The sequence below is a fragment of the Carettochelys insculpta genome, chromosome 28 (genome assembly GCF_033958435.1).
Source record: "Carettochelys insculpta isolate YL-2023 chromosome 28, ASM3395843v1, whole genome shotgun sequence".
Classification (NCBI taxonomy): Eukaryota; Metazoa; Chordata; order Testudines; family Carettochelyidae; genus Carettochelys; species Carettochelys insculpta.
Window position 1 is genome coordinate 4,779,562 of NC_134164.1, and position 23,586 is coordinate 4,803,147.

A 23,586-nucleotide genomic window follows, 5' to 3' on the forward strand; every position below is an offset into this window, starting at 1 on the left:
TATTGGCATGAGTAAGAGCTGCTAAACAGATTTGACTTGTTACATTTAAAACACAAATCAACACAAAACAAAACAAAACATAAAACAAAACAAAGTAACTTACTTGACATTTTGGTAGATAAATTTTCAGCCAGCTGACATTATATCTCAAATTCTGAAAAACAAAATGAAGAGCATGATGTCAGACTGTTAAGGGGAACAATTTTTGTTTTCATGAACTGTTAAAAGAGAGAACACAAACAGAGCTTCCACTTTTCAGGGTTTATTAATTTCATCTTGAGGGGTTTACTTTTTGCAGTTTTGGAGTTCTATGTCTATAAATGCACAATCAGTTTTTTGAGGGCTCTCTGAATATCCTGTAATAAGTAATCTGGGTAATGTTCCCCAATATGATTTAATGTAGTAAAGTTCAAAACAAGTCCATTCTAACGCACACCAGGGAAACACCAGCACACATCAACAGGGTCTATATGGACACTAGTATGCTTTAGAAATCACAGGTCTACAACCTGTTCTAATGCTCCATGTAGACAAGCTCTTAGGCATAAGCAAGCATCTCCAGTGTTTACAGTTTACTGGATAAACTCATATTTCATTTTTTGTATCAATGGTGTTTTATTAGTGTTTAAGAATATAACAATGGCCAGTACTGGAGCTTCTGGGGGAGCATACAGAACACAAAATTCAAGTCATTCACGCCTGTTTTCTGGCTCTCGAAATCAGAACTTTAGGTCTACTCTCTGCAAGCATAACACTGCATCCCTGACCATCGTGGAAAACAGTCACAGATGGAATTATTCTTCATGAAATATTCTACATTTTTGAAAAAAATCAGTTATAATTTGGCCATCACAATATTCCTATGAATGATTTCCACAGGTCAATTGTGTACTATGAGAAAAAGTATTTCCTTCAGTTTGTATTAAGCTGTTTACTGGTTAAAACCTAACTTAAAGGAACCCTAATTATAACAATTTATTTCAAGTCACAAGTGTGTGAAGTGAAGGAAAACAAACAACCTTCCAGAAAGTAGCTCAACATTTTCTTGTAGTGACAGATGAATTTTCTGTAAACTAGCTTGGCCCTTGAGGCTGAATTACCAGGATGAAATAAACAGCTCTGAAACTAAATTCAAGATTTGCTTGATCTGATTCTTCAAGATTTTACTTGTGCGTTGCTTTTAATAAAACTTGTAGTACTATACACTGGATTTCAATCACTTGTCTTATACAACTAGCATCAAAGACTGGATATGAATGCAGGAGTGCACATATGTTAATCTAAGTAACACTGTAAAATATATACCAGTTCAGAGTTATACACTGTCACTTAGCTAAATTGCACAAGAGAAACAGAAAAAAACAAGTAAAACCTGTTAAAGATAGTAATGTCATAGTCAGTGGGAGTTAACCATTGCAAACAGTTGCAGGAATGAGCCCATATACGTAAAATGCTCTGTAAAACAATAGAAATATCCTGCTAGCTTGTCTCATTAATGAAATTTTAAATCTTAAAAGAGCAACATTTGGGCCCAATCCTGTAAATGTCCACTAGCTGATATTAATATTTACGGCACCAAATATTAAAACTACTACGCATGTGCTTCAATTCTGAACCTGCGATTATTGCCAGAGGTAATGGACTACTTATGCCTGTAAATTTCCATGCACGCTTGAGTAACTGCATGCCTAAGACCTATGATTGGAATGCACTATAGGCAACACTAGAGAAGCTCTTCCCACAGAAGTTATGCTTTGAGTCACCACTCACATAATTCAATGAAAATAATGTCTACATATGTCAATTTTAAATGCAGAGCAACAGAAAGATCTCACTACTCATCCAATTTTTGGGAGACTGGGAGGGAATGTGCAAAGTATACAATTATAAGAACATAAGAATGGCCATACTGGGTCCATCTAGCTTAGCATTCTGTCTTCTGATAGTGGCAAATGGCTTGTGCCCTAGGGGGACAATACAATACAATACAATAGGTCTAACATGGCTATCTCTCTGTTACTATCCTATCACTCATACCCAGCTTCTGACAGAGGTTTAAGATACCACTCCTGCCCATCCTCGCTAATGGGCATTAACGGACCTGTCCTCCATGACAACATCTAGTTCTTTTTTGGTACCTGTGACAGCCAAGACCATAACAGCATCTTCTGGCAAGGAGTTCCACAGGCTTATTATGTATTGCGTGAAGAAGTACTTCCTTTTGTTTAAAACCTGCTACCTATTAATTTTATTTGGTGACCCCTAGTTTTTGGGTTATGGGAAGCAGTAAGTAACTTACATATTCACTTCCTCCACAACAGTCATTATTTTATAAATCTCTATTATACCTCCCTTAGTCATCTCTTTTCCAAGCTGAAAAGTCCCAGTCTTATTATTAATGTCTCTTGATATCAAGGCCTCTTTCTATCCCTAAACATTTTTGTTGTCCTTTTCGGGACATCTTCCAAAGCAATATACAGTAGTGACTCGATTTACATGAGGGCTGTGTTCCCATCCACCCTCGCATAACTTGTAACTGGAATTCTGCATAAGTTGGGGGGGGGGGGCTTTTTCCCCTGTGGTATGCCTATTCTGCAGCTGGGGAAGCAGCAGAAGCACCTGGAGCTTATTTTGAAAGGTAAGTCCTGGGGTTGGTGGGGGGTGCAGTTGGGGAGGGTTCAGCCTGGTGGTGGGTTGTGGCTGTTGGGGGCGGGGGGGGGCAGGAGGCTTAAGGCTGGGGGGAGTTGAGCTAGAGCCACATGCAGGGGCAATGAGCCAGGCTGCAAGCGGTTTGAACTGGGACCAGGGGCTTGAACCGGGACCAGGGGCTTGAACCAGGGCTATGGGGGTGAGCTGGAGCCACGCAAGGGGTGGGGAGCTGGAACCAGAGCCAGGCACAGGGGCAAGGATGAGCTGGAGCCGTGCACAGGTGGTGAGCGGAGTGGGGCAGAGGGGATGTGAACCTGGGCTGCGTGGAGCTGGGGGGTTGAGCCGGAGCCACACATGGGTGTCGTGAACTGGAGCCAGGCCATGTGGGGTTAGAACTGGGGCCAGGATGTGAGGAAGATTGTGAGTTGCACTTATAATGCAACTTAAGTGAAACTCAAAATTGTGCATTTTGAGGCTTTACTGTATCTTTTTTTAGATGAGACAACATCTGCACACAGTTTTCCAGATGTGGGCATACCAGAGATTTATAGAAGTAATAACATATTCTCCATCTTATTATCTATACTTTTCTTAATGATTCCCAATACTGTTAGCTTTTTTGACTGCTGCTGACCACTGAGTGTCTATTTTCACAGAACTATCCACAATAGCTTTCAGATGTCTTTCATGACAGGTAACAGCTAATTTAGACCCCCATCATCATGTAATATGTATAGCTGGGATTACATTTCCCAATGTGCAACACTTTGCATTTATCAACATTGAATTTCCTGTGCCATTTTGTTGCCCTGTCACCTAATTTTGTGAGCCTCTTTGGAAGTTGTTCACAATCTGCTCTGGACTTAACTATCTTGAGCTGTAGCATAGAGGTAGCTGTGTTGGTCTATACTCCAACAAAACAAAACAGCAGAAATGTTGCACTTTAAAGGCTAACAAAATCATCACCAAATAAATCATTCTGTTAGTCTTTAAAGTGCTACATTTCTGCCGCTTTCTATCTTGAACAGTTTTGTGTTATCTACAAATTTTGCCACCTCACTGTCCATCATATGTAGGATGCAAATTCTACCAATCTTTAAGAGGAGGAAAATGCTAAGCACTCAGGTTATAAAACCGAACTTATGTCCCCTGTGAACACGGGATTTCAAACCTAAAGTGAGGTGGGGAGAAAAGGGCCCAGTTACCCTCCCACCCTGAGAGGTGCACGGGGGGAGCTGGCTACCTACCCCCCACCTGTGCACCCCGCGGGGGGGGGAGAGCTGCCCCCCGCCCTGCGAGGTACATGAGGGACTACCCCTCCCGCGCCAATGGGCGAGTACGTGGGGGTGGGGAACACCGTCTCTCTTTTCCTTTCCCCCATCCCTCCCACGGCCTCTGATTCGAGGGGCCGAAGCCCGCCGCTGGGCCTGACGCAGGCCCCACTCACACGCAGCGCCCAACCTCCCGCCGCCCCTCAGACACTCACCGGCTCCAGCACCGGCCTGCGACCCTTTGTTCCCAACCAACAGCGAGCTCCAGAGTGGGCAGCAGCCACTCGGGAAAACCACCTACCTTTCTGCCTCAGCACATTCCACACTGGGCCACCACCTACCCTGCTCCTTCACTCCCTCTCCAGCTTTATTCCTAGCCGGGACCCCTCATACATCATCAAGGATTTTTTATCGTCTACATCAAGGCAGGAAAAGGAAGGTTATTCTATGGCGAATCTGTGGAGTCGAGCGCCGCAGCCCACAAGAATAGCCTCATCGAGGCGGAACGTAGATCACATAGCGTGACAGGACACGCGCCGCAACGTAAGTGACGCGTGAGGAGGCGCGCAACATACTCGAGACCACGTGATGCGCAGGAGTGGGGGAGGGGAAGTGTTTGGAGGCTTGTGCGCGCTTGGCTATTACGCGTGTCTCGCGCCTCAGTTCCGTCAGCGGGCAGCTCGAGGGGCGGGAACGGGGCTTGGCGCGTTTTCCCCTCACGCGGCCGTTGGTCGCGCGCTTCCCGGCGGGCAGCCGTTGTTCGATGACGATGGATTGAGTGAGCGCTCGTTTCAGCCTGCTGGAGTTGCGCGTCTCGGCAGGTTCCCGCCTTCGCACCTGAGGAAGCAGCCTATGCGGGCCATACAGCCGTGCCATGCAGGCCTTTGTTACTGCTTCGCTATGGCGCAGGTGCCTCGGAGCACGCCGCCATTGTACAGCGGGCTCATTTAAAACGAGGGGCCCGGGGAGATGGGACGGCCACATGCCCATATTGTTACCCCCGGCTTTACTCTGGAACAGTTACCAGTATAGAAGGAAGCACTTAGGCGTGTTGCACCAGCACGTATCCTTATATGAGGTGTCCCTTTCTTGCCCATAGTATTATTGCTATAATATGAGGAGCTGCATGAGAAGATGGTACTGTCAGATGGTTATTTCTTAAGCCCAGGTGCCCCCACCTGGGTGCTGCTTCACTCAGCTCATATTTTAAAGGAGGCTGCGCAGGGTGAGGCATTGCTGGACATGGTTACTCTTAATCACGTCTCCTTAGATGAATACAGTGTCTGAAGCAAGGTATGGGGTTCATGCTGGCAGAAATATGACCAAGTGTTTTCTCTGAGGCATTTAGACAAGCTCTGAACCACGCGTTGGTCACTGAAGAAATGTCACTTTTGCAAACAAATAGAAGAACAGGGACCCTGGCCTCTTTAGCTCCCAATGTGTGGCCTATAAGGAAGACTTACTCAAGTACAGTGGATAAATCCATGACTTGCATGTGGCTACTGAAAGACAAACGAAGGTGCATATATTATGATCAGCTTTTTTCCATCACCAGAAAATTTAAGAGAAAAAGGTCAGAAAATTATTTTATATGTTGACAATATATTTTCACTCAAGTTTTTGCTTTCTGCTAGTAAAGGAGTTCATAGAGAAGTGCAGGTAGCATTCAGTGTTAGAGGAGGGACTAACATCCATGAATCCTTGATGTCTCCCTTGGGTTCACACGACTATACCACACTTCTCTCCAATCTAACAATAACATGATTTTGATAGGATAAAAAGCTAAAATGCTGAGAACCTTTATATATGGTCATGTGAGTTTATGTTTTCAACATATTTCTCAATGGCATTTGCACACTGGTCATAACTGTGTAATCTTTAAGTGGCTGTGCATTTATTTTATTAGAGTAGTCTCTGTGCAGTTAGTCACTGGGTTGCAGATGAGGAAAAAACAGTTTTTCCCCACATGCTTTTTGTTATAATTTAGGTCTTGTGTTTTCCCTTCTGAAAATAGGTTTACTCTGCCACTGCTAAAAGAGGGAATGTGCTTCATGTATTCTTTTACCAGGAAATACTGATTTGTAAAGTAATAAAGGGACAGCCTCTTCCCCGAAGATTCTGCTTGTGGAGGTGCATGCAGTGTTGTAGTCCTCTAAATTTATCCCAGAATATTAGAGAAACAATATGGGTGAGGTAATATCTTTTATTGCACCAACTTCTGTTGGTGAGAGAGAAGAGCGTTTAGGCTACAGAATCTTTCACTAACATATGTAGTTCCAATAAAAGAAATTATCTCATCTAACTTGTCTCCCCTTAGATATGTTAATTAAAAATATCAATATTTGTACACGTTTTCAGAAGTGAAACAGTGGCACTTTTATCCACTGATGGATAAATTTAAACTTTTTGATACTTAAGTGGTTAAATTTAACCTTGGTTAAATATGCTTGCCTGAACCTTTAACCCATAACTTGTTAAAACTCCCACTAACTTCAGTGATTTTTTTCTGAGTCCTAATGGGTGTTATGACTGAACTGTAAGGCCCCCTTGTTTCAATCATGGAAAGGGTTTACAATCCACATTGTACCTAGAATGTAGCAGGAATTTGTAGAGATTTTTTTGACAGCTGTTAAATACTTGTCTTTTCAAATGTACAATTTTTAATTATATTAATTTATAGCTTGCATAATCATTTGTGAAAGCAAGGGTGGAAGGTTTCACACAAAAGGGGGGGCTTCAGGGTTTCATGATTTCTCTTCATTATAAGAACATAAGAATGGCCATACCAGGTGAGACCAAGATCCATCCAGCCCAGTAACCTGTCTTCCAATGGTGGCCAATACCAGATGCCCCAGAGGAAGTGAACAGAATGGGTAATCATCAAGTGATCCCTCTGCTGTCATCCGCTTCCAGCCTCTGACAAAGGCTAGGGACACCATTCTTACTCATTTTGGCTAATGGTCATTGATGGACCTGATCCCCATGAATTTATCTAGTTCTTTGTTGAACCCTGGTAAAGTCTTAGTCTTCATCTGGCAAGAAGTTCCATAGGCCTACCATGTGTGGTGTGAAGGAATACTCCCTTTTGTGCGTGTTAAACTTGGTTGCTATTAATTTCATTTGGTGACCGCTAGTCCCTATGGGAACAAATAAATAACTTACTCACTTTTTCCACCCCTTTTGTGGTGATTTTATAGACCTGTGTCATATCTCCCCTTATTCTCCACTTTTCCAAGATGAAAAGGCCCAGTCTTTTAATCTTTTTATATGGCACTCATTTCAACCCTCTAATAATTTTTGTTGCCCTTTTCTGAACCTTTTCCAATGCCAATATATATTATATGAAGTGTATTCAGGTATTCAAGATGTGGGTGTACCATGGATATATAGAAGCAATAAGATAATCTTTGTCTTATTCTCTATCCCTTTTTAATGATTCTTAGCATTCTGTTTGCTTTTTTGACTGCTCCTGAACATTGAGCAGATATTTTCAGAGAACTATCCAAAATAGTCTCAAAGGCTATGTTTACACTTGCCTTTCTGAAACGGGCGGGCAAACATGGCAGATTGAACATGCAAGTGAGGGGCTAGTTTGTATATTCAGTGCCTCACTTGCATAATGACAGCCACTTGCCATTCTGAAAGCGCTGCTTTCAAAATGCAAAACAGCTGTGTAAATGGGGTTCCTTTGAAAGGAAGCCCTGCTTTCAAAAGCACCTTGCTTCCTGATTTTTTTTTCAGGAAGAAGGGTGCTTTCAAAACTGGGACTTCCTTTTGAAGGAAGCCCAGCTCTTCTAGAATGGCGAGTGGCTGTTATTGTGCAAATGAGGTATGGTGTATGCAAATTAGTCCCTCATTTGCATTTTCAGTACACTGTATTTGCATGCTACTTTTGGAAGGGAGGAACTAGTGTAGATATAACCCAAGATATCCCTCTTGAGTGATAATAGCTAAATGAGTCCCCATCATTTTGTAAGTATAGTTGGGATTATTTTTCTGATGTGCATTACTTTACATTTATCAGCATTAAATTTAATTTGCCATTTTGTTGTCCAGTAATCTAGTTTTGTGAGACTTCTTTGAAGCTCTTCACAGTCTGCTTTGTTCTTAACTATCTTGAGCAGTTTAGTTCCACCAGCAAATTTTGCCACCTCATTGTTTACCCCTTTCACCAGATTATTTATTAAAAGGAGGATAGGATTGGTCCCAGTGCGGACCCTTGTGGGGGACACCATTAGTTACCACTATCCATTCTGAGAACTTACATTTATTCTTATTGTTGGTTTCCTGTCTATAACCATTTATCAATCTATGAGAGTACCTTCCTTTTTATCTGATGACAACTTACTTTACTTACGAGCCTTTAGCGAGGGACCTGGTCAAAGGCTTTCTGGAAATCCAAGTACAGTATCCCCACTGGATCCCCCCTTGTCCATATGTTTATTGACCCTCCTCAAAGAATCCTAGTATATTAGTAAGGCATGGCTTTTGTTTACGGAAACCATGTTGACTTTTCCCAACAAATTATGTTCATCTATGCATCTGATAATTTTATTCTTTACTACAATTTCAGCTAATTTGCTCAGTACTGACGTTAGAGTTACCGCTCTTTAATTGCCTGATCACCTCTAGAGCCCTTTTTAAATATTCATGTTACACATGTTCCAGTCATTAGGTACAGAAGGTGATTTAAAGGAGAAGTTACAAACCACAACTAATAGTTCTGCAATTTCACATTGAGTTATTTCAGAACTCTTGGGTGAATGTCATCTGATTCTGGTGACTTGTTGCTATTAAGTTCATTAATTTGTTCCAAAACCTCCTCTAATGACACCTCAATCTAGGACAATTCCTCAGGTGAGTCATGTAAAAAGAATGGCTCAGGTTTGGGAATCTCCCTCACATCTTCAGCTGTGAAGACTGAAGCAAAGAATTCATTTAGTTTCTCTGCAGTGGCTTTAGTGTCTTTGAGTGCTCCTTTAGCATCTCAGTCTTCCAGTGAGTCCACTGGCTTTTTAGCAGGCTTCCTGCTTTTGATGTACTTAAACATTTTGCTTTTACTTGTTGAGTTTTTGTATAGCTGTTCTTCAAACTCGTTTTTGGCTATTTTTACTGGCTATGTCTACACATGCCTCTCCCTTTCGGAAGGGGCATGTAAATGAAGCAGGTCGAAAATGCTAATGAGGTGCTAATATGAACATTTAGTGCCTCATTTGCCTAATGCCAGCCACCCTGAGCATTGAAAGTGCTGCTTTCAAATTGCAAACTAGCTGTGTAGATGGGGTTCTTTCAAAAGGAAACCCCGATTTCGAAAGCATCCTTCTTCCCAATTAATCAATAAATAAATTATAATACCAGGGAACACGCCACCCCACAATGGGAGATGGAATGTAGGAAACCTGGCTTATGATATTTGTAGAGAAGAGCTATAGCAAGAATGTGTTGTAATTGTAGACTAGTCCACTGCCTTCCTTTTAGCTTTAGGGTGTGAGTGTGTACATATAGGTGTGCAAGCCCACAAACAGAGAGATGGAGTGGGGACAAAAGGAAGATTTGCTTTGTGGCCCAGCAATTCAAAAGGGTTTGGGGCTCCTGGCTGCTACCACAGAAGTATTGGACAGAGCCTTAGGCTGTTTACATTGCAGTCAGAGCACTGTGCAGCATGTGCTCCAGGCAGCTCTGAGGGCTGGCTTGGAGGGAAAGGTTGCAAGATGGTGCTGTCTGGGTAATACTGAAGGCTGGCTACCCCAACCCTGCCCTTTCTTCCTGATGCCCTGCCCCTTTTGGGAGCATGGAGCTAGTCCCCCCACTCCTCACCACCACCACCTTGCCCAGGTGCCTGGGAAGTCTGTCAGCTTTCTCTTTCTCTCTGTGTCTATATACTCTGTATAAACCTCCCTTCCTTCCTTTTTAAATGCAAGTTCCTGTCAAAATCACATAGTATGCAGTTTGAAGCTCAATTTTATTACTCTTTATTGCAGAGGTATCATTTACTTTGGTAAATTCATATTCCTGTTCAAAGTGCCTCAAAACAGTTTTAACTTAATTTAAATTCAAGTATTGTAAAAGACATAATAAACAAAAAAGCTGCATAGTGGAATTATTAGACAGGCTATTACATTCAGGATGCCAATTACTCAAGTATTAACTCTACCAGATCAATATTTGACTGTTAAGGTTAATGTTAATTAGTTGCCTTAGTACAGTAAATATAGGAGAATGGCCTGCAGTATAAATGCATGGCTTTTACATTAATACAAGTTAGAAGCAGTTAACTAAAGAGTGGTTTAGGTTTGCAGTGTCAGTATCTGTTTTGCATGCCATAAGTAACTGGATGGTTGCTGACACCTGAATAAAATTTGGACATGCTAACTTGGAATAGCAGAAAACACAAGATCTGTTTTTTCAGAGATACCTTTTGCTTACAGCTCCCCTGTACTTCAGTTAGAGTTTGGAAGGCAAACATCTGTGAAATTCCTCATATGCAAACTGTCATTCTACTTAAACACATACGGTGTTTAAATTTAGTTTCACAGTCTATTAAAGAAAATGTATGTGCCAGTTTGTATTTCTGTTTTTATGTGGAAAGAAAGTTATCTAACAGCTGAGGTTCACTCATGCCACTTTGAATTAGAATAACAGAATTGTAGAATACTAAAACTGGAAGGAACGTGGGGAGTTCATCAAGTCCAGTCCCCTGCAGCACTCATAGTGGGACCAAGCATCATCTAGACCAGCAATGGGCATCCAAGAATAACGAATGGGCTTCATGACTGGCCCTCCTTCATCTCAGTGGGGTGCACCACCTGCAGCCTCTGGATCATCTGTGTGCTTCACTCCCCCACGTGTGACTTGTAATTGGGGCTCTGCATTTCCTACTCCCTCTCTTTTCTCCCAGCAATTTTAGAGCACCACAAATTGCCTGATTCGTGTTCTGTCCATGCTTCTTCTTTTCCCCGTCAGAGCTTGAGAAGAGCTGTGAATAGCTGATCTGTGGCATTCCAGTTCTGGGAAAGAATGGAAGGACCCAGGACAGAATGCAAATCAGTGGATTCATGGTGCTCCAAAAGTTCTGGGATGGCATGAGAGGAATAGGAAGTGTGGGGCTGCAGTACTCCTGCACATGTGAGTTGCGTGGTTGAAGAGGACAGACAGGATCTGCAAGTTGCCCACCGATGATCTAGACCATCCCTTAAAATATTTTTCTAACCCATTCTTAAAAATCTCAATGAGTGAGATTCCATGACATCCCTAGGAAATTTATTCCAGTGCTTAACCACCCTGTGGAAGATACCACAAAACATTAGTAAAATTTTGACTTAAGTTTGTAGTCCTTAACTGGTTTAATTAAATTACATTAAATAAGCTCAGACATAATAATGATACTGGAAGCCAACAGTGTAAATAGCTTTTTAAAGATGATTTTATATAAATTAGTTTAAGTCATTACTTTTTGTAACATCCGGAAATGCATGAGAATAATGGTATTTTCAAAATTGTGTGATGACTACATTTTTAACAGCTTCAAGGAACTGTTTATTTCTCTCTCTCGGCAGACATTTGATAACAAGTAGGATGTCTTCATTTCACCCTCCTATGTGTTAGTCTGTTGATGGCTGAACAGCCCAATTCTGGAGCCCCAGATCTTATCATAGAAGGGGCAGATGCTGGTAGCTGTTGGAGGGGTGCAGGGCAGTTTTTCCACTCTTTTTTCTCCTCCTTTCCTCGTCTGCACTGTGGCAAGAGCTCTCGGATTGCGCCATCCCCTCACATAACTGCTCTCCATTGGAGACAGTCCTGGACAAGGTTCTCCCATGTGTCAACACCAATGCTGCACTTTTTATGTGTGTCTTCAGCATGTCCTTATATTGCTTCCTCTGGGCCCCAACGCTCCTCCGTCTTTCCTCTAACTTGGAAAACAGAATCTTGTTTTGGGAGGCGCTCATCAAACATCTGAACCATGTGACCTATCCAGCAAAACTGATGATGAATAAAAGGGTTTGCGCACTTATCCTCCCAAGATATATTTAGCATTCTCCTCAGGCAGCGGCATTCAGGTGCCTTCATCTGATGCTTGTTGTCCAGGTTTCACATGCGTACAGTAGTGTTGGAACAACTGCTGCATGGTATATAAGGAGCTTTGTCTTAGTGTAGATGTCATGGTTCTTGAAGACCCTTTGTTTCAGGTGGGCAGGAGCAGAGTTTGCACAGCTCAGACAATGCTGGATTTCCATGTCGGTGTTGACTTTAGTGGAAAGATGACTTCCAAGGTATGGGAAATGATCCACAATTTCCAGCAGTTCTCCCCCGACTTCTGTAGAAGGTACATGAGATTGTCCTGTTGGCAAGGGTTGAAGGAGCACCTGGGTCTTTTTGATGTTCCATGTGAGGCCGAGATTCTTGTATGCTGTGGTGAAGGCGCTTAAGATGGTCTGAAGGGCTATGGGAGAAGGAGCAGCAACCATGTTGTCATCTGCATATTGGAGCTCTGTGATCAAGGCTATGGAGGTCTTGCTTTTAGCCTTCAATCTCCTGAGGTTGAAAAGCTTCCCATTCATTTTGTAGACAATCTTCACACCATGTGGAAGCTCGCCATCAATAAGGTGCAGGGTCACAGCAATGAAGATGCCGAAAAGTGCTGGAGCAATGATGCAGCCTTGTTTGACTCCCATTTTGACCTCAAAGGGACTGTTTTGGGATCTGTTGCTCGATACTGTGGCAGTCATGTTGTTGTGAAGCAGCCTCAAGATGCTAATGAATTTTTTTGGAGCAGTCAATCTTTGAGAGGATGATCCACAGGGTGCTGTGATGGATTAAGTCAAATGCTTTGGTCAGGTTGATGAAACTCATGTGTAAGGCTTGGTTTGGTTCACAACATTTGTATTGCTGTTGCCAGGTGGTGAAGGTCATGTCCGCTGTTCCGTGGAATGGTCAGAAGCCACAGTGGGATTCTGGAAGAATTTCTTCTGAGAGTGCCAGGAGTTGGCTTGCAAGGATTCAAGCTAAGGTTTTCCCTGCCTTTGTCAGGAGGGAAATGCCATGATAGTTTCCACCATCTGATTTGTCACCCTTCTTGAAGAGACTGATGATTGGCGTGTCTCAGAACTCGTGCTGCATCTGCTTCCTATCCCAGATCTTGAGAATCAGAAGATGGAGTTGTTTGTGGAGCTCTGGCCTGCCTTCTTTGAAGACTTCAGCAGGGATTCTGTCTAATCTAGTTACCTTGTTGCTCTTCATCACTTCGATGGCAGCTTGGATCTCATTCAGGGTGGGAAATGTTGCAAAAAGTATTTTATTTATTGCTCCAATAGTATTACAGATATATTAGTCCAGAGGGAGAAGCAATTCTAAGATTTTTCATTTTATGTTTATATAATACCTGTACAGTAGAACCTCAGAATTACAAACACCTCGGGATTAGAGGTTGTTCATAACTGAAATATTTGTAACAGTATACAAAACATTTTGGTTGTTCTTTTGAAAACATACAACAGATTATCAACTTAATATGGCTTTGTAAATTCACTATATAAAAGAGAAATGTTTCTTTTAACTATCTTAATGTAAATGAAATAAGATGAACAGTTTTTTATGCCATCAATTTTTTTAAGCATTCCTTTTATTTTTTCAGTCATTTACATTTAGCACTGCTACCTATTTATGTAGTTCAAGTTCCAAATGAGATATACAGTTGACTTGTTAGTTTGTAACTCTGAGGTTCTACTGTATTCCTAAAGTCTGTGAACCTTTCTAGTAACCCAGTGAGGCTGATCCTGCAAGACTTCTGTGTGTGATACTTCCACTGAAGTCATGACATTTCATGCATGCAGGGCTTTTGGGACTAGGCCTAGTGTTTTGTATTTCATATCAAGTGGAATCCTGATCCAAGTGAAGTCAGTTGCAAATCTCCTACTGAGTGGTCTGGATGTCACCCTCTGTATTTCACTGGAAGTCAGAGAGGCAGATAATGGGAAACTTATAGATATAGCAAGCTCAATGGCCTAATGTTCAGTTTTAATGTAAAATCATGGTTTGATTTTAATGGAGAATTCTCCTTAGAAAATCAAAGGCATGATATAGCTCAATATTATTTCCATGTAAAACCATTCTTAAAAAATATGTGCATGGACACACAGGAAAAAACAGACTTTTAGATGTGTTACTTTCTCAAATAATTGTTTATAAATTAGCCACTTTTAAAATAATTATTTGTAATAATTTACATACTTGAAGAGTTTGTATTTATTGCCTTTTATAAGTTAAAAATGGTTTTAGATGTGTACCACCCAGTGTGATACTTTTATGTTCAAAGTGATATGAGGATACAGCATGATTTATCTTGAAGAACTAAGAAAACAAAATGCTCTGTTTTCATTAAGTGAAAAGAGAAAACAGGCTTTTGTTACAATGGTTAAGTAAAGGCATAAAGGCATAGTTCAGTTCCTAAAATTTGATGAGATTCTACCAAGTAAAGCAAGGCTTTTTTGTTAGGGGGGGGACAAACAGAGCAAAAAACTAATAAACGTTAGCTTCCTTGAAGTATAATACCTTTACCCTGCTCTTGTTCATTTAAGAAAACATCACAATATTTATGTATTTTTTGAAGCATATGCTTAGAAACATTTCATAGTTGTGACACGATAAGGGGAAGATGTGGTCCCTTTAAATCTGTCCTAAGATTATTTATTTCCAAAAATCATAAGTGACCCTGGAGTTATTTTGCTGCAAGTTAAGGTTTGATAGATGGAATACTGCAAGACCTTCTCATTACCAGCCTGACTTCAATGTCTGGTAGGTTGTTCTGTTTAGTCTGTAAGCATCCATCATCTGGGGATGCAAGATGGAGATCAAAGCGCAAAGAAACAGATTTTTTCCTTAAATGAGGATTGTCCTTAAAGAAAGATCCTTCCCATTCTTTAATAACTTCATCCACTTTCTCTGTCCTGAAACAATAAATTAAATGCAAATGTGAATATTGTATGAATTCTGCAGGCACAGTATCTTCAAAGTATGCTTTTAAAACATGATGAAAAATTCTGTAATGGTATATGAAAATAAATGTAGTAAATGCAAAGATTTCACAGATCTTGTTTCCCAGCTCCATTTTCAAGAAATATGGACTACTTATTGTAGAGAGATAGGAATGTATGAAAACCTTAAATCTAAACACCCTCAGATTTTAGTGGGAAGGTTACTTGAAATCCGGCTTCAGATCTGAGTTTTACAGTTGCCTTCTATATCAGTAATGGGAAAAAACAAATCCTTGGATCTGAATGCTTTCAAAATAAGGAGGGTAGAAGTCCAGATGCAGACTTAAAAACTTTAGCCTACTTTTAGTGCAAAGATAGAAGTAGGTAAGAGCCTAATTCTAGAATTTTTGCTCATGCAAGTAAACCCAATTTTAAGTAAATACAGGTTGAACTTGTCTGGCAAACTCCGTAATTTGGCATACTTTTAGTTAGGTGCATGATCACTTATCATGGGTGTGGCCAAGTTTCCCATGGTCCCATATAAGTTTGTTTCCAGCCACCAGGGTAAAAACTTCCTGTATACCCCACCTTGATCAGATCTAACCGCATAATATCAAAACAAGACAACTTAGTAGAGAGAGAAGGATACAGCTTCACTTACTGGTTGGAGTGCTATCTATGTTGATAATTACAACTTCCCCTCTCTGATAAAATAAGGATTTTAAAATGTTTTATTGTTTGGAGACACTGCGTTTAGGAAGAAATCACTTGAACGCAGATAACAGCTTTCCCATTTATTCCATCTCACGCTACAAGCTAGAACCAATCAAAACCAGCTGGGCTAACCTCCTAATGAGCTAACTCTGTTTCTAAGACAACAGTCAGGTCTATCACTACGACAACCCAATACACAACACAAAACAGTGACAAAAGTTTGACTATAGTAACTCCTACAAATCCTATTTTCTGTCCACGCAGATTTCTGTGCTGGTCTGCACTCTCAAGTTTTCATTCTTAGTTGAAGCTAGGTTATGAGTGAGTGCAGGGTTCATGTCCACCATGTTAGGCCAATCTATTGAGGACGGTTTCTCTTAAAAACTACAGTATCTTGAGGTCCTCAGCACACCTTGACAATTCCTCCTCCATGACTGAACCTGCTGAGATACTTCCGAATCATCATCTGTATCCCTTTGGGGTGATTATTGAATAATATACAGCACCAACTATTGGTGGAGGTATGTTGTCTACACTAATCTTATAGTTGCCTCTTTGGTAACAAAACAATATCTGAGAAGGGGTGCTATAGGGGATACACAGTGCAGCCCAAAGAGGTTTAATTTAAATGTGTAGAACACACATGCATAATTATTATTTTCTAAATTTGTGTTTTACTGTATAGTGCCATGAGCTTCAGCACTTTCCTTCGCAACACTTCCATTTAAGATTGCTTGCCTTGTCACTATTTGCATTTTTTCATCATCTTGCTTCTTTATGGCACCAGCTGTAAGGGAAAATGCAAATACATAAATAAATAAATAAATATTTTATTTAAATACACTAAATATTTTTTCTGAGGAGCTTTCTACTCCTTGTACAAGCGTTAGGCAAAGATTTCTTTATAATTCACGAGACTAGTAGGAGACAATCTTGGCTAGTATGCCAGCTCACCATCTTAAGGTACTGTAATCTGTCTCTCTGGGAGTATATCTGGTAACTGAGCTATCTGGCATATATGTTGTGGTCAGAAGTATGTGCTAGCTTTGGGCACACACTTAGGAGGAAATCTGTGTCTTACTCTGCATGTCTTCCTGACACACACAGCTGAATTCAGCCCTAACAAACAAAATTCCAGTGGCAGATGATCCAGCAGACCATGTTTCTGACCATCTTCTCCATTCTGGCCTGAGCAGGATTTAGCTCTAAATTGTTTATTTTGGCATTATTTATGACTAAATTATGCATTTAACTGCTTTTAAAGATACTGTAGAATGGAATCGTGATAATAGATTTGAGATAAGCAAAATCAGAAATCTTTTCTAGCTATGCATTAATCAAATACACAGCTGTATTTTTATCAGTAATATACTGTAAAATAACTTATGCACAGCACACATCAATATACTTTAGTTTTGTGAAGTTTAAACTCTTGGAATCTGGAGTACAACTTTTACTCTCCTTAGGTTATATCCATGTGGAAAAAACTTCTGGCCCATCACAATGCTAATTAGTTTTTGGTAGCTCCTGTTCAGGAAACTCAGCTGGGCAACACTAAGAATTGAAAAATTATTGTAGATTTATTCTAGGCATGTTCCCTTGTCTTAAAAACTCACTTGAACTTGTGATAAAGGCTGTCTTACTGCTGGTAGATGATTTTCTGTTACCTTTTCTATCACATGTAGAACAATGAAACCTGAAAAAAAAATTACAAATATGTATTAATATTATTTTAATCCAAAACATGAATGATGAGCAGCTGAGAGGAAAATATGCAGCAATAATGTGATTCACATATAGATTTAGTGTAGTCTCACCTTATTTTAATTGTAGGACTAAAGAATATTACTGAAAATTTGTATTTGTAGTCCAGCATTCTTTCCTGAAATGTTTTTGGTAATTTTGATATGTGCCAGAAGGACCTTTCTTAATATTTTTATTTTCTTTTTTTTTCAGAATGAGCACATTTTAATGTTCAGTAGTGTTTACATACTACAAAATAGCAATTTATAGGAAAAAATACTTGGGTCTCTAATATACTAATGTTTTTGCCTGTCAGGTTATGGGAAAGATAACCTCTAGCTTCTCCTGCATGGGTCAGAGGAGGCAAAATTCCCACTCATGCAGAAGTATTCCCAAGAAACACTTCTACTTGCAAAAGTAATAGAGTTTCATGTTGCCTATCCCTATTTAAGGGCAATTGGGCTCTTTAGTTTTAATGTGAAACCCATCAGTATTTCAATATTTAATATAATTATGCTAATACTGTAGTTACTCAGATGTGCACAGCCCAAATGCTGCCTTCATTTGCACTATATAGGAGATATTTCAGGTGAAATTTATCTAATTTATCTTCTGAGAATTCACACATTCAAAGTCTGGAACGGTGACAATGCTACTATAGGAGCAAGTACAGTGTATGCGGAAAAATGAGGAGCTGTTTTCACTTGTAGTTTTAAAATTATAATAATTTAATTTTTCTCTTTCAAGATTCCTCTCTTTAAAACTTCAAATTAAATCTGTATTGAATTATTACAGCAATATATTTTCAGGTTTTTGATCAACAGACTATTAGATTTTTTGGAACATAAGTAAAGAATTTCACTTCAAAAACCAAACCCCATAATTTTTCTAAGCAAAAGCATTGGAAATCAGAAAAAAATAAGCACTGCAAACTTTGTAAGATAAGGGGCTTGTCTGCATTTGCCCCAGCTTCAAAGGGGGCATGATAATCAGGGTGATGGACAATTACTAATGAAATGCTGTGGTGAATATGCAGTACTTCATTAGGCTAATTCTGCCCCGTGGCAACTTCGAAGTGTCGGCATTCGTGGAGAGTAAAGGCACTTTGAAGCAGCGTGGGCACTTCGAAGTGCCCATGGCTACATGCATACCAGCACTTCAAAGTTTGACACTTTCATGAAGGTTGTTTTATTGCTATATTTAATGGTGGAGTTTGTGTTGATTACAACTCTGAAAAGTACTGAAAACAGATGTTCTAAATTTTAGAGATAATATAAAAATAAAACACTTTCCCCAGCCTATAAAATACCTGCTTTCCTCTTTTTCCAGCAATCTGCGATATGTTGCTATCTCCTGTTCCAGCTTCATTTTAGAGTTCAGTAGTACTTCATGCTCTTGAAGCTGTTTTTCGATACCTCTCCTCACTTGTTGTAACTCCTTCTCTAAACCTTCAATCTCGGCCTTTGAACTCTGCAGTTGTATCTGATACTGCTGCTCTGTAGCATGGAGACAAGCTTCCAAACCTCTTTCCTGGTAAATAAATCCAATATTAATGCTTCAAAAAGTAGTTCAAAAAGTTAATTTCCATATAGCATTTAGTAATAATTCAAATGCTTTAAAATTTTTAAATGTACTTTTCAATTTATTTGCTAACTAATCTTTAGGGACTATAATAATAACCTGGGTAAAATAACACTTTTTGATAAGAAACAACCTCATTGCCTTTTGTATTTAATTTTCCAGTAAGAGCTGTAATCATGTAAACTCAATCAGAAGTCTTAGAGGGGTAGTAGCTGTGGTAGTCTGCATTTGCAAGAGCAACGAGGAGCCCTGTGGCATCCTGAAGGCTAACAGCTTTATTTGGGCATAAGTTTTGAGGGTAAAACCCACTTTTTCATTAAACATTGACTGGAAATCACAGAGACACAGACACACACAGATGCATGCAGAGGCTATGTCTACAATAACAAGCTTTTTCAAAAAAAAGGGTACTCTTTCAAAAAGTTCTTTGGCACATTTACACAGAAAATGCGTTCTTTCAATATTAAATCAGAAGAATGCAGCATTTTTTCTGGTGGCCCTCTTCTGCTCCCAAATGAGGAAGAGTGCCTTTTTTCAAAAGATTCTTTCAGGAAAAAAAAGTGTGTAGATGCCCTGGGGGCCCTTTTTTCGAAAGAACAATCCTCCATGGTGCTGTATTTTTCAATCCGTGGTGTTTCCTGGCTTGTTCTTTTGAAAGAGTGGCTGGGGTGTGGCCTCTCTCTATTGAAGGAGCAAATTGATTTTTCAATCAGTTTTTTTGTTTGTGATCCCAGTCTTTCAAAATAAGTTTTTTTGGAAGATATCTTCTGAAAGAACTTCTTTTGAAGAACTGCTGTACTGTAAACATAGCCATGCACGCATTTCGGAAGAAGGGAGTTCCTTATTAAATGTAGGACCAGTGTTAAGTCAGTTCATTTAGAGTGGATGTTAACTTGCTCCCAACCACTGATGAGGAGTTGTGAATACCAAGAGAGGGAAAATTGCTTTTGAGTGAGAGAACCTTTCTAAATCCTTGTTCAGTCCTAATTTGATTGTGTTGACTTCGCAAATTAATTATAGCTCTGCACTTTCTCTTTGTAGATTGGTTTTGAAGGGGTTTGTTTGTTTTTGGTAGAATTAAATCAATAAAATTAGGCCATGTCATCACTAATGAATTTTAGAAAAAATTAGACCAATGCTGCCACCAATTTACCTACACTAGTGGGAGCATCGGTATACACAGATATCATTTGATGTGACAATAGAAGCAGCAATTAGAAATTCATCTACACTACATCTCGCACCAGGGCAGATGAACTGGTACTAGCAGTGGTAGATGGATTATTGTCATTGAAAATGGAAGGACAGGCAGACAAAATCGTTTTTAGCACCATTACAAAACTAAAGATGATTCAGCAAAACATTTAAGTACATGCTTAACTTCAAGTATATGATCAACTTCTTTGATGCCTCAGGGCCCTAGCTTCAAAGATTCAGAATAACCGTGATTTGAATGAATCAGTCAGGCAGGATATTACTAGGAAATTGAAATGGGGATATTGTGGAAGAATTCTTGAAATTTTCAGCTGATCAGCAGAATTAAAAAAAGTAAACACAATAACAGTAGCTGCAGAATGATAGATTCTGAATCAAAAGATGTCACATTCTTAAGATTTAATAACTGACTGACATGTCCTGGCAGTTAACAACCAAGAGTAACAGATAAAGGTCCAAAGCAAAATCACTATGTATTTCTATTTGTCATGATTGGTTATATGTCATTGTTATGTATATTAAGCAATAGAATATTGCATGTCAGAATAAGAAATAGTTTCTTTTTTCAGGAAGTGGATAATACTGATTTTTGACCATGCTTACCACAGCCTGGAGAGATTCAATTTCAATTTGCATATGATGCCATTGTCGTCTGGCTTCACTGAGCTCTGCTCTAGCTGCCTTCAAAGCTTCTTCATCTGTTTCCATTCTTTCACTAGTAGCTTCTTCTAGCTACAGAAAATATAAACTAGGTGACAATATTACAAATAAAAATACTTTAAAATAATGAATATAAAATAAATGTAGTTGTTTTGAAAAAAAATTCTACTTCTCTCAAAACAGGTCTTTTAGATTAATCTTTTGTGGCAGTTGGATACATTTGTTCAAGGTTGTAATGAAAGGCTCATATACCATTATCAGAATATTGTAAACCCCAAGGAACCTCTTGTGTTGCAGCGTCTACTGGGAAGTACTTTGCTGCGTCTTTAATAACTGCTGCACTTCTTGGAAAGAATCGTAAGAAAACTGATTTCTTTTTGTCTGTCTTATCTTAAATAAAGAAACAGACACAACATGTATGTATATTCTACAAAATCATCAGATTATTAACAATATCAAGGCTAGATATATTTGAATGGATTGAATGATCATAATAGAGAAAGAATAAAGAACTCACTGAAATATTTTATAAATGGTTTTGAGGCTTGCTTTATCTTGGATGCAGAAAAATGTGGGGTAGGGATGGTCAGGCTAACCTATTAGAGTAATAACTAAACCTGATGTTTAGAGCCCTCTTCCCCTGCACTTTATAGCACTCTTTGTTATAATGCTGACCCAGTTTTGCTTTACCAACTGTATTATGGCCAAATTCATTCCTATTAAATAGTGAAATCAGTGAAGTTGCAAAGCTTATTTCAGGTCTTCTTCTGCTGATAGATAAGTTATATTAATTAAATTGTGAAGCATCATGACAGTAGCTGTAGTTATGAGATATATTTAATGACATTAAAATGGACATGTCAGATCAGTTTCTCCCATACACTCTGATAGGTATGATGCTCAGTACTTATGGGGTGTTGTTATGATAATGATAATTAGAGATCCTTTCACATTTCTGTGTTTTGCCTGCAAGCATTGGTGACATCAGAAGCACCTGAAGCAGAACATTTCCTTAGCATGCTTTTCTGCTTTACCATAGGCTTTTGTTATGACATCAGCTCTTACTGAGGAGAAGAATTCTCAAATTCAGGTCTTGGCAGGAGAATGAAAGAATGAATATTTTGTCTTTATCATGTTAATGTGTTTTTAATTTCAACAATCCACCATTATGGTAAGAAAAAAACATTTAAATCTCACTTCATACTGAACTCTGTTTTCTACTTGCTGTTTTATGTCTAAGTCCTGCAACACTTGTGAGGCCAGATTCCTCAGTTTGCTTTGTCTGCTTTGTGCTGCTCTGGTGATGGAAAGATGATGTCAGTTTTTTTAATAAGACAGTTAAACTGGGTTTGTGGCTGCTTTGCATCTTAAGAGTGGTACAAAGCAGTCAGTGTATGGGGGAATCTGGCCTATGGTGAGTAAATTTCTCAGTATTCAGAATTTCTGCAATATTAAAGTACAACAGGGTAATATAAGACCCAGATTTCAGTGTGGATTTCTTGGCATTTGATGAGTGTTGCCAGATTTGTCACATTATTTTAACATGTAATTTTTCTGAAGAGATGTGTTGTGTGTGAATTTGTAATAAGAGTATTTATAACCTTTAAAATATGACACAGAGAACAAATGATATACGTATTACAGATAAGTATGGTGTAGTTTTATAGAAACAACAGAAAATCTGTCGCAAGAAGGTCAAGATTTCCATAACGTGCTCAAAATTATAAATTATCTTTATAAATTATTTCTTTATGGCATTTCTACATGATATTCAAGATGTTTTTTTCCTGAGGGATAACTCTAAATGAGGCTTTAGGGTACCATACTATTGTATATGTCGTCATGTTTTTAGTCACAATAATATAACTGGCTCATATGTACAGACAAATACCCAGATTCATTACAGAGCATTCCTTTAGAGTGAGTTTCATAAGCTAAACATAGCATATTTTCTTAGCTTCTAGGTCTAGTCATACTGCAGTAAAATCCAAATCCCTTATCCAATAAAATTCTGCATTGAAAAGGAAATACTGTACCTCAAAAAGGTTGAGGCTGAATTTGGTAGACATAGATTGTCTCCTTATTCTCATTACCTTGGTTCTTGCTGAGAGGATGGTCTCTATCTGATTTCTTGTGATGAGCATTTCATAGTTTGCCCTCATCTCATTGAGGAGCTGGGACAGTTCCATTCTGCTCCCATCCTCCACCTTGACTAACGGAACCTTATTGATAGGATGAGCCATTTGCTGCAGAGCATACACTGCCTGCAGTGAAAGCAGAGGGAGAGAGAGAAAGCACAGCAGAATTTTAAAGATGCAGAGCTTTTTTTCATAGGAGCAGTGAAAAATCATCTGCTTTTAGTCAGGTTTAAAGATTATGATTAAAATTACAAATCTTTTTCGATTCTGAAGTGGTCAAAATGGCAAGACCCAAATACTGTGATGAAATGAGCATAGGTAGTGTCTTTATGTGTTTTTTATATTATACAACCAGACACTTACACAAGAAACTGGGGTCTAAAAGATATAATCATATGGTAAACTCTCTTTTATCCAGTATTCATTCAACTGGAACTGTCAAATAACCAGCACAAACATAAGCTCTCTGAACTGAGTGCATGAGCAATACCCACTTGCCCTGCCTTTCTCCAAGCTGCCAGAGGGGCTCCCAGCCCTGGGGCTGCCGGGTTTCTTCGGCCCAGCTGGCTTCTGGCCGGGGGGCTGCCTGCAGAGCTCTGTGCTCCAGCAGTATTCCCCCATGCCTGGGGCTTCTGGAGTTGCCCC

The 23,586-nt window shown here is 39.5% G+C and overlaps 2 protein-coding genes across 4 annotated transcripts in view; both read right to left on the reverse strand.

Annotated features, from left to right (window-relative positions):
• SMARCE1 (SWI/SNF related BAF chromatin remodeling complex subunit E1) overlaps positions 1–4,393 on the reverse strand; it is a 28,065-nt gene extending 23,672 nt beyond the window's left edge. For 2 of the 3 annotated variants that reach the window (XM_074978928.1, XM_074978926.1), the window contains exons 1-2: positions 4,136–4,214; positions 104–154 (exon numbers count right to left, since the gene is read on the reverse strand). In XM_074978928.1, the coding sequence (XP_074835029.1) occupies positions 104–110 (7 nt within the window). In that variant the 5' untranslated portion in view covers positions 111–154; positions 4,136–4,214. The other variant, XM_074978927.1, reaches the window with a different exon arrangement.
• Positions 4,394–14,649: 10,256 nt separating this feature from the next.
• Positions 14,650–23,154, reverse strand: KRT222 (keratin 222). Its single transcript, XM_074979321.1, has 6 exons — positions 22,897–23,154; positions 20,747–20,875; positions 18,657–18,877; positions 17,221–17,300; positions 16,283–16,391; positions 14,650–14,863 (listed from the first exon to the last, which is right to left on the reverse strand). The coding sequence occupies exons 1-6, from the start codon at positions 23,152–23,154 to the stop codon at positions 14,650–14,652; spliced, it is 1,011 nt and encodes a 336-aa protein (XP_074835422.1).
• Between the last annotated feature and the right edge of the window lie 432 nt (positions 23,155–23,586).